At 41.9% G+C, this 11,898-nt stretch overlaps 1 protein-coding gene across 6 annotated transcripts in view; it reads left to right on the forward strand.

The window, feature by feature from the left end:
- kcnn1a (potassium intermediate/small conductance calcium-activated channel, subfamily N, member 1a) overlaps nucleotides 1–11,898 on the forward strand; it is a 47,658-nt gene that overhangs the window by 17,023 nt on the left and 18,737 nt on the right. For 4 of the 6 annotated variants that reach the window (XM_031854553.1, XM_031854556.1, XM_031854555.1 and 1 more), the window contains exons 2-5: nucleotides 3,204–3,677; nucleotides 7,909–8,004; nucleotides 8,775–9,193; nucleotides 11,187–11,195. In XM_031854553.1, the coding sequence (XP_031710413.1) occupies nucleotides 3,204–3,677; nucleotides 7,909–8,004; nucleotides 8,775–9,193; nucleotides 11,187–11,195 (998 nt within the window). The remainder of the gene's footprint in view (nucleotides 1–3,203; nucleotides 3,678–7,908; nucleotides 8,005–8,774; nucleotides 9,194–11,186; nucleotides 11,196–11,898) is intronic. The other 2 variants (XM_031854554.1, XM_031854557.1) reach the window with 1 other exon arrangement.

Here is an 11,898-nt window from a genome sequence, read left to right on the forward strand (position 1 = left end):
TAAAGCTGAGGATGTAACAGCAGCCCTGCTCTCTTGGCGTCCATAATCAAACCCGTTCATTTACCTTATTGGAACAACACTTCCTGCGACGTTCTCCTTTTACATCTCAGTTGTCACTGTGACAACTTGGCCTTTTTACTCTGATCAATCGTCATGTAATTGGACATCAGAAACTGTATTAGGGGAAAATTGAGTCTCGTTTTCAAGCCTTTCTCTTCACAATATAGAGACATGTTTCAGAGATTAATTATGTTAAAGAAAAGCCCTCTGTTTTTTAGACTTATTACCATCGCCCCACTCTAACTTCATGAATGGAGGAACCCAGAGCTTTACTTTTAAATGGATTCATATGTATTTGAATACGTTGTAGTTGAAAGGAATTTGTCATGCACATTAATCATGTGTGTTCAGTTTAAAAATTCTAAAGCAGAAATCCTTGAGAGCGCCTACAGGGAGTGTTGTGTTTGTCCAGTCTGGAGGATTCATGTCTTTGAGTAGGCTGTCAATCGTTTATTGTACAGTCATGCTGACTCAGAGTTCAGAGTTTGCTCTACTCTATGAATCCACACCTTGAACCAATATGAACAATGGCGTTCTTTGACTCGCTGGTGGCTCATAAACTGTGGTGATAGAACAGGCTGGCTATTAATCATAGGGTTGGTGGTTCCCACCTTGAGCCATAATACTCCAATACTTTGTTTAGACAAGAGTAAAATAAACACTAAAAATACACTCATGTCCTATAAATTCACAAAAGGACTGTTTTCTACAAACATTCACAACCTTCATTTGAGATAGTTGTCTTGGCTTGTTTTTCTTAGATATTAAAGTCCAGGAATCAAATTAGCATATCAAGCATCTCAGAACCACTCGAAAGTTTGACTGAGTCTAAAAATACTCAAAGCTCAGAACAGGAGCTTCAGAGTTATTTACTTCCTACACAAAGGCAGGAAATTCTCTTCTGACAAGAAGTGACATCATGTTGTGACACTCAAAACCAAAAGAATAATGATGTTTTGTAGTTGCTCGGTTCAAGTTCTGCTGGAGATGTAGCACATTCAAAGCAGCAGGCGGATCTACCATGGAGCTTGATGCAGGAAAAAAAGCAAGCTATTTATGCACTGGGGAAGAAGACCAATAGACATTTAACAAAACGTATTAAAATAGCCTCCTAAAATGAACGAAGCAGTTGATTACGTACATCTTGTTTCATTTCTCATGCATCTTAGCCAGGACATGCATTAGGATGATTATTCTCTGCTGCTGGTCTCCCGTCTTAGTCTTCAGTGATATTTTATTAAGTTATCATAGTTGTGTGTGCCTTTCCTGATGCTGAGAAAATCTACTTGTGCGTCAGTAAAAAAAATAATCTCTCTATATATACAATATATAGGGGTTCTAATCCTTGGTACAGCATCCTTTTGTTGACAAAAAAAGTAAATTACAAGAATTCACCTTTTTTCAGAATAAAAAAACAAAACAAATCAGAAGCAAATCATTCAATCCAACCCACATCTTTAAGGACCTTACGGCTCTTTTACTTTGTTGAACTGAAATCAAATAAGCACAATTCAGCACTCCGCGTTCTATATTTAGTCTCAAATAAAGGCGAACAGCTTGACCATTATTGCCATATCAGCATCTTTTTCTACAGTATTTCCTGTCATTCAAACCTAAAGTTCACTCACTGCACTGTCTTGAAAGGTCTAAAGGGGTCCTAATGGCAGATTAAAAAGCAATTTAATATAGAAAAGGGGATTAGAAACACTATGGCTGCACTAATCCTTAACCTTTAGTCCTGTTCTCATGGAGCCACAATATGCGCAACACGATAACATCACAAGACTGGAGTTAGTAAATTTCCATTAGGGGCCGCCCTTCTTTATTCCCACTAGCACATTTAAAGGCATTAAGCATGCTTTGTCAAGGCTAATAAAAAGGGCCAGCAGTGCTATCACACACCCCCGACTTGTTTCGGAAAAAGCACTGTTCCATGTGAAGTTTTCATAACACATTATGATAATCTGCCCGAGTCTCTGAAGGGCAGAGGATAGACAGGCAGATAGATGCTTCTGGGGTGACTGCTCTGCAGCGTCTGCATGGATTGAACATTTTCTGTCTGCGTAACCGGGACAGAAACTCGCTCCTGTCTGCCAAGAGGAGCAGACATGATAGAAGACTCAATGCAAGAAGAGAACAGTCTGCACGGCATCCGGTCAGAAAAGAAAAAGTGGAACATTTTGTACATGTGATAAAGAAGTAAAATGAGTTTTAAAAAAGTTAAATGTATTCTCTCCTATCTCGTTCAAGTTAGAAATGATATACACAATATACTATACTGCTATTTATTTATTTATTGAACGTGATGTTTATATGTGAAGACCTGGTTGGTTCACTCTGTTTTTCTGAACTTGCCCCGAAGTTGCCCCTAACCTCAACAGACATTATGTACAGTATACACAATTCTTTGAATTTCAAAGAAAATGGATTTCCTTGTTTCCCCACTTAGGGGGAACCTCACATCTGGTCTCTGTGGTACGCCTGACAAAGTCCACATTTCTTCTTCTTCTTCGTTCTCTTTTGGGCAGAACTACTTCTAATCTCTGCAGGGGAAGAGTGTTTCTCTGATAGGAAACAGGGTCACGGCGGGCATTAATCATTCATATCTAAATTTGTGCAGTGCAAAGATTCAATTTTCTGCACTTTGTAGGTCCCACTATTGGTTATATGGTTTTATTTATACATCAAAGTCCATCCATTATTTATTTATTTTTGAGCCATCCAATTTTGATGCCATTTTCTTTAAGGAAAAGATGAAAACATACGGTGAAATATAGTCAGTTTTAGGCAGTTGTAAGATTGGGATTACCTTGTTTTTTACCTAACACAGACTTAAAATCGAATTGAACAACCCCGTCTCTGTTACCTGCTCTCAGTATTTGAGACTTTCAAACAAGAACTGTTGATATTTTGGTGCGTACTGTACATTTTGGCCACATGTCCTGCTGAGCACTAAATCTGTCTGCTTTTATAACCACAATTGTTTTGCAAGATCCTTCCCTCTCTGTGCACTCTCCAGAGCCACAGAGATGTAACTCCCACATCAATGCTATTTAAAGCATAAACCTGTATGCGTCTCTTCCACCTTCTGACAGTTTTGTTGTGATAGTATTGTATTTATCACTCTTCTTCCTGCTTCACAGGGCACTACTGAGCAGAAGAAAGTGAGCCATGCTGGATCCAAGGCCTCCCTCTCCGAGAGCAGCGGCCGACTCCCTCAGATAGCCATGAACACCTGCAAGTACAATGGCGGAGTGGTGAGACCACTAGTGGGCAGCCTGGCGTCCTCGTCGCGCCGCAACCTTGCGGAGCTCGACTCGGAGACCCAGCCCTTGCAGACGCTGCACAGCTCTGGCCTGGAGGTGGTGGTGTCCAAAGGCAACGGTGGCGAAGACCCCAGCAAGGCGTCCAACGAGAGCTTGGTCAGGGAGGGCAGCGGGCAGGGCGGAGGCAGGGCGCCGCAGAAGAAAAACAGGGACATCGGCTACAGGCTCGGCCACCGGAGGGCGCTGTTCGAGAAGCGGAAGCGACTCAGCGACTACGCACTCATCTTTGGGATGTTTGGGATTGTTGTCATGGTGACGGAGACGGAACTGTCATGGGGGGTTTACACTAAGGTAGGTTGTGCATGCGTGTGCGTGTGTTTGTGTGTGATGCATGAGTGGGAGCTTTGTGTGTTGTCACTGCTATTGTTAAATTGTGATTTGTGCGGGGTTGGCAGCTGTCACATTTATGAAGCGTGATTATTAGCCCAGACGCTGACATACGTTACCTAACAAAGGTGATGGAAATAGTGCACAAATACTAATTATCATGTGATCTTTGACTAACAGTGTATCGTTTGGAGGTACATTTTTCTATTCAGTAATTTCTCGATTAAAGGCCTGGTTTTGTCACTAGTTGCTTTTTCTTAAATATCTACTTTTTCCTTGTTGGCATCAGAATGGAGTTTAGCCAAAGGATTGCTTCCACTAGCAGAGCCATTGTGGCTGTCTGTCATTCCCTGTGACACCAGCATCTGAAATCACGAGCTCACAGTAGGAGAGGGAGATGGAGAGGAGGATCGCAGAGGAAACGGAATAAAGAGAGATAGATATATGGAGATTCAGGCAGAGCTCGAGAGATGCAGAGATGAAGAGAAAAGGTCAATAGGAATAAAAGATGGGAATGACGTTCCAGTTGGCCAACAGCATCTTTTAACTTTTAGCAGATAAGAATAGAGACGACATGGCACACGTTTGGAACGTGTGGGACTCTTAAACAAGAACATCAGCAGGGCAGTATGGTGTCGGGCCATGGTGACCAGGTCAACACCCCTTGACCTTTTGTTGTCCCTCTGTATCAGCCAATCACTTCTGCTGTGTCAGGGTATTTTGGGAAGAATATAGTTCAGTCAGCGCACTGAGAGCAGCTTCTGCCACAATGTTTACAAGGCTGTTTACTTGGGAGCTGACATTGCTGTGCGCTGCAGTATAGCAGAGGTCACAGAACAGGTGTTTAAAGGGAATAAGAACACCTTTTTTACATAAAAAATAAACAGGACTTTATAGGTGGTTGTCCATGTTTGAGCCCAATAACTACAAATCTCATATATATAGTTAAGCATTGTTGATCACTTGGGTTCAAAATCCTACCAGTAGAGGATCACAAGAGTTTGACTTATAGCGCTGTAAAGTTGATATGACTAAGTTGTTAACTTTGCCTATTCTCCGGGCTAGTTGCTAATCTGCTATCCCTCACTTGTTCTGGATAGGCAGCGTACAGGGTGTCATGCCATTATACCGACGGCTGATTACTTATAAAATATTGATGTCCGATGAAGTCATTCTAAATAATAATTAGCTATGTGCTTCCGTTTGTTGAAGGGACAATGTGTACTTTTGGAGCAATGCTCCCTCAGAACAATTGGCGTTTGTTTTCTGGAGCACGGGCTGTCGAACAAATGTGCTTTTGGTCAAATGGTACATTCCTCAGACTGTTGAGGTTTTGGAACAATGGACCGTCGTAACAATGGGCAGTGAGTTTATAAGAGCTTGTAACTAAAAACATTTACCTGTTGTGACTAGAAAATATGTTGACGAAAGAATGAACCAAACTAAAGTTGTAGGCTGTATAACCAAAAACAAAAGAGCTGAAAGATGCTAAAACACACATTTGGGTGATGATTGTCTAAGCGTGCAAGTGATCCCTTTCACTTTTCAGCTTTACCGTCAAGATTTAACATTGTTGCAGGTTATTGTATAAAGCACAGCACAGCATTTTGCATTTATTTACTACCTTTCAGGCAGCCATTGGTTTTCATTTATTTTACTATGTCCTGAAATGGATTTGCAGAATCCTGAAACATGTCTGTGATGGGTACTATTTTAAGATCTAACATCTGGGACAAGTTGTTTTGTAATACAGATGAAGTCTCCACTACATCAGTGGGTAGCGGTCGAGCTAATTCTTCGTTTGCAAACCACCAGAGAACAAGAGAGCTTCAGTGTCTTTTCAGAGAACATCACAGCTTCCTACTGTAGGGAAAGGAGCTTTTTGATTGTATAACATCCTTTAAAGCTACAAACTGTCACTATATCCTGAAAAGAAATACATGCAACGGATAACATGTGAAAAGAATCAGGTTCCTCTGCCTCCTCTTAGTGCTCAAATGGCAAAATTCCAACGCACACGTAGAAAAACAACCATTCACAGCTGAGGAGTCTCTAATTTAGCTTCAAAAAAGGCATCCAAAGTTTGAGATTCATTCATGATATACTTTCAGAAATGTTGTATGTCAGCTGAGAAATGTTTGGCATTTAAAAGCCTTTGGTATGCTTCAGCATTAAGTGCATTTATTGGACTAAAACATACAAAACCACTGGAATGTTCCTGTCGTAACGGATAGATTCTATTTTTTTAGAGTTGTGTGAGATGTATTTGAGTTTGTAAATATGTTTTTGATTACACATAGGTGTGTGTGTGTGTGTGTGTATGTGTGTGTGTGTGTATATGTACGATAAAGTCGGCGTGGTAATCTATAGGATGATTTATGGGGCTTTGGGAAAGTAGTAGGTTTGTCTGTGACTGTGTTACTGTGAGTGGGGTTTAGTCCATTCATCAAGCTGACCTCAGCTTGAATGAAAATGACCTCCCGTATCTGAGTGGCACAGCAGCTCCCCCTCCCACATCAGACAGGTAACATGTGCTGGGGATGGTCCATTTTCCATCTTATGTCACATGGCATAGCAGACACTTGAGGCTTAGCCGAGGTGTTCTGAGCCCTGAAGGAGGGAAACGTGTTAAGAGGCAGTGAGCACTGGGACTGAAACATCCTTGAACCTCTGGTAGGTGGATTAATTGGTTTACTTAATGTTATTTCACCGGGGACTTCTCAAAACAATTTCAGACATTAGAATGTCTTGAGAACATGTCGTCGACCTGAGGGGCAAAGCAATCTAGTTGATAGCTAAAAATACATTCTGTAATATGGACCAGCGAAGGACAGACTAATATTGAGCAGCTCTCCCTGCTATCACACTGACGATTATAGACGATATTTCCAGTTGTTGTTCTTGTCATTTGCTGCTGTTGTTATTATAATAACAACCCTACGATCATTAGCCTGCTGCAGCGTGCATTTTTACACCATAGCTGTTAAATTGATTTATCAAAGGGCATTTGATCAACATAGAGGGGGGGAACTTGTGTTGTACAGGTTCTAATTTCCTAGATCTATGGTCCCTGTGTACACGCACACATGCACTCGAACACAACACTGCAGCGCTGGCATCCAGCTGGCCTATTTATCACCAGCAGCACTCACTGTGCTGGCCCCCCTGCTAATGGTAGCCTTGCCTCTTCTGCACCTACCATTAAGTGGAAAGTCCCCCTGTTAGTGCTGGGCTTTGATTAATTGGTAGTTTAGATGGCGGGGAATAGCATCCATAGATAATATCGGGCTGCACCTACACCTGCAGCTGCATTGTTTAGCAACATCCTGACTGCGCTGTTTATGTGCAAAACCCCATTATCTGCTCTCACTTAGACATTTAAGCTAATGAGTACTATGTGTGCATGTGTGTCTACTTGTGTGTGTGTGAGAGTATAAGCGTTTGTAGTTTTTGTGGGCATGCTTATGTGTATGCATGTTTATATTTGGATATTTATGCTTTTCGTTTAACATTAGAATAATTTGTTTTCAATGTAACACAACACTTCCAGATTTGTATTTCTGAGTAACAATATATATTCTTCTTTACCTCCTTTCACCGTGTTGCTAAGCAGTAAAATACAAGGTTCATTTATTGTCATTGTACAACGGGGTTGCGCAGCAAAATGCAATTTGTAGTCCCATTATACTACATAAGAAAAACACTGGTAAATGGGTACTAACGATGTTCTGGGCAGTTTTGATCACACAGTGTAGAGCCCTCCTGCCCCGGGCCGTGCACAACTCATGCCAGTTTTTAATGTTTGCAGTCAGGATGCTGTCTATTGCTCCTCCTAAAAGTTAACAAGAACTTGGCTCAGGGATTTTGACATATTAAGTTTCCTCAAGAAATACAGCTGTTTTTGAGCTCTCTTCAACAGGATGGAGACGTGTGATGACTGTCAGGTTGTCTGTGATGCTGATTTCCGAAAACTTAAAACTATTAACTGGCTCCACCTTGATGTTGCTGTAGACAGAAATCATTAGTTGTATAGTGAGCAGTCACTATTGCCATCTATTGAGGCCAAATATACAAATGCATTCAATGAACAGTTTATGTCGTTATTCCTATAAGATGTTCTTGTGTATGTGTTAATTGTGTTCAAATCATGAGGCTATTTCTAATCTCTTTTCTCTGTGCTTTTCTCTCACCATAGGAATCTTCATACTCATTTGCACTGAAATGCCTTATCAGCCTTTCCACTGTTATATTGCTTGGTCTTATAATAATGTACCATGCCCGGGAAATCCAGGTGAGTTTAACACATAAAAATGTTATTTTATTCATTATACCGGCAGCTTTTGGTAACAGTGTTGGGAAGAATATAATGATGATGATAATGGGGATTTATCATTTGACTGTTGGGCCTTGATAAAAACTACTGAAATAATGCTTTTATTGTGCTACAAAGTTTTTGCTATGAAAAATGAATGTATGCTCACAATAATATACACATTCATGACATACATGTATTATAACGTATGGTACACACAAGAGGAATGTACACAAATGCATTCACACAGTCACAACATTCAGGCTAGTTCGTTCGACAATTAGAAAGCTATAACACTGTTAATACATAGCACCTCTTTTTTAAAATCAAACTTATATCCTTAAGTTGTCTTGAACAATAAATATAAGCCAAAAACAAATCATCAATAATAATCAAACTCCTGATATTATCCGGGGTTTTCTTTGCAGCCATCTTGGTTTACGTTATTTCTGTTGTTGTTCTGCTTGATGAAGCTGCATCAGACTTATCACATTTGAATTAAATGAAATATTCAAATCTTGGTTTCCACTTTTTTTTATGACAACAGCATTACGCCAAATGCAAAATTTCTCCTTCATTTTATACACGTTTTAATCTGATTGAGCATGACTCCTTCGGATCTTGACTAGAATTTCAATATGTGGGTGTGATTGAACGTGGTTGTAATGATTAACAATTTGAAGGTGTTGAATAGGATGACAAATATTTAGTTTAAACCGAGTCCTTGGTGTCTGTCTGTTTCTCTGCAGCTGTTTATGGTCGACAATGGTGCGGACGATTGGAGGATAGCCATGACGTATGAGCGGATCTTCTTCATCGTGCTGGAGCTGCTGGTGTGTGCCATCCATCCCATCCCGGGCCAGTACGTCTTCACCTGGACGGCGCGACTGGCCTTTACCTACACGCCGTCTGTGGCCGATGCCGACGTGGACATCATCCTCTCCATCCCCATGTTCCTGAGACTCTACCTGATAGGCAGGGTCATGTTACTCCACAGCAAGCTGTTCACGGACGCTTCATCTCGCAGCATCGGTGCCCTCAACAAGATCAACTTCAACACACGCTTTGTCATGAAGACCCTCATGACCATCTGTCCAGGAACTGTTCTGCTGGTGTTCAGTATATCCTCCTGGATCATTGCTGCATGGACTGTGCGCGTCTGTGAGAGGTAAACACAGGGTTGTGAATAATGGATGTTGCTGGGGACAGGTTGAAAACAAAATGGCTGATGCACATTCTTGTGGATTACTAGACACCTTTCTTCCTTCACTCCCTTGTTACCTTGTTTTCAGTTACGCAACTGCACTGGTCCAAAGAGTTAAGATGGAATGAGGATAGGTTACATATATGTAAATACTGCACATGCGTTAAGGAAGCCATGTACTCCACTACTGCTTTAAAAACACCCTGACATACGTTCGTTAGCTCAGCGATCGCTCCACAACTCCCCACTCCTTGTTTTTACTGCTATTTTAGATGGCTTGTTCATAATTCATGAGTCTAATTGTTTGTTTGCTCAATGGTTTGTTTTGGTAATGCAGAGCAGCCCCCAGGATCCCCTAACCCGTTTTCTCCCCAAAACTGCGCATCGGGCTTCGTCTCAAGGGGGCAGCAACGATTCCCAGTGAAAATGAAAGAGGCAGGGAGAATTGAAGAGCTTTTTTTTTTTTTTTTCCCTTTCTCGTTTTGCATTTGCATAGGGAAATGAGACGTTAATGCCAGCTTTGATGTTTCAAAGTCATTTGTGCGTAGTTGGAGTGGAAGGGGGACTTGAGTAGGGTGGGTGGAGAGTGGAGGATCTGTAGCAGCGGTTCTTGTCAGACCCAATATGAAGCTGTACATGTGCTGCAGTGTAAAAGTCAAGCATCAGCTCTACAAAGGCTTTCAGCCAGGCCCTGACTACAGATGCTTAGTGTCCTCCTGCAGCTCACATCACCTGCTTTTACTAAGTACCTTCCCTCCCTTCCTCTCTTCTTAACTGCCCCCCCCAACCCTGTGTTAACGCCCGCCCCCCCCCCCCGCACGCACCTCTCGGAGCCTCAGCTGTTGGTTGGTGGGTTTAAACTTTAAAGGTTGAACCAGCAGTGGAAAGAGCAGCTGGCCTTTGACAGCAGCTCCTCTGGAACACAGTGAGGCGTTACTGGTGTCACCTCAACTAATGTTGGACCATGTTCATAACAACACATGGTCCGGTTTTTATACCACAGCAGGTTACTGTAAATTATACTTTTCCATGTCTTCTGCTGTCTCTCTTTCTTATTCACAGCCTAGTAGTTCGATATTTTGGGGGAGACGCTAATTTAACTTTCTTACTGAGAATTACTACTCTTGTGTTTGTATAGCAAACATGTCGCTGGAAGACAGCAACTGCTCAGCTTAGCACAAAGACATGAAACCAGCCGAAACTCCAGGAAGATACTCGTCCCAGCCCAGAAATAGTTTGGCACCTAGCCGACTTTGAAACGCCAACTTGCAGTTTTTACACTTGTACGGATTAAACAAAGATAGAAAGCTGTGAATTGATTAGTTTTAGAGGATTTTTTCCCCCTTTGGACAGAGCCAGGCTAGCAGTCTCCAGTCATTATGCTAAGCTAAGGTCACTTGATCTAGCTATATATTGATCTACGGTACAGGCATGAGAGTGGTATTGATCTACTCACTCTCGGCAAGAAAGCAAATGTATTTCCCAAAATGTTGAACTGTTGCTTGAAATTGAATAATGACAGTCTTGCCTAAACATTGAGATTATTGTAATTATTGGATCTTTAGCAGCTCATTATTAAAGACAGAAGTTCCATATGAATTATACCAGGAGAAAACTACGAGAACGGATATCTGACACTGCGAATCCCTAATCCCACAGAGTGCTGGGGTCAATTTGGAAATCTGGATTTAAATGAATGGTTAGATGAGAAGCACAGAATCTCTAACGGAGTCTTGGTTTTCTCACACACGTTCTGTGACACACTCTCCATGAGCAGTGCATGCCGTTGGTCCTTTGGTTTCAGAATAACATGTGAGTTCAGATGGGTGGATCTGTGTGTTACTAAGGATGGGTGCAAGCATGCACATGTAAGTGTGTGTGAGAGTGCATGTGTGTGTGTGTGTGTTTGTATAATGTTTTGTTGTACTTTCTATTTCCCCACTATGCTGCTCCATAGGGATACCATGTGAGTCCTCGTTCTCTAGCCGTGGAAAAAACAAAACAACTTCTCATTTTGCACCGAGCTGGCGCCACTGCTGCCCTGAGGGGGGTTGGAGGGTGGGGGGGTCGTGTGGAGAAGGGTCAGCCCCTCTAAAACAATTAATGATCCTTTCCAAACTCAGTATGGCAAAGGAAGATTAGGCAGGCCCACTAGTTGGCATGAACGTGGCAACATCCTTCTGTTACCAAAACAGGCTTTTAGTGGCTGTAGGATCACAGCAGAGACCAACGGTGTGAGCAGCACTTTGAAGCAAGCGTCTCTTTGCTAACAATCGTTTGTTAGGCCGGTAGGGGCTGGAGGAGGAGGAGGAGGAGGAGGAGGAGGAGGAGGAAATTTGTGCTAAAATGGAGCAGCTCCTTCAAGTCACCTTCATGAATCTGCCAGAGGGCAATTTGTCTTTCCTCATTTTTTCTCTCTCCCTGTCCTTATGCAATTGTTATAGATCCATTTTGCACAAAAAGTCTTTTTAGCAGCGACTCCAAAGATTTGTCGAGGAGCAAAAGCCTTTCTGTTTCGTTGTGTTCACACATTACCATCCCATTATGTGTCTCCCTTCACAAAATTGATTGAACAGCGTTATAATGGTTTTGCACAGACTCTTGTTGCTTCTGCCCCAAAGACTTTGTTCTAGAGGTGAAGAGAGTCTCCTGTAGCCAGAAGAAAGTCT

The sequence above is a fragment of the Anarrhichthys ocellatus genome, unplaced genomic scaffold, assembly GCF_004355925.1.
Source record: "Anarrhichthys ocellatus isolate YVR2014 unplaced genomic scaffold, GSC_Weel_1.0 scaffold15, whole genome shotgun sequence".
Classification (NCBI taxonomy): domain Eukaryota; kingdom Metazoa; phylum Chordata; class Actinopteri; order Perciformes; family Anarhichadidae; genus Anarrhichthys; species Anarrhichthys ocellatus.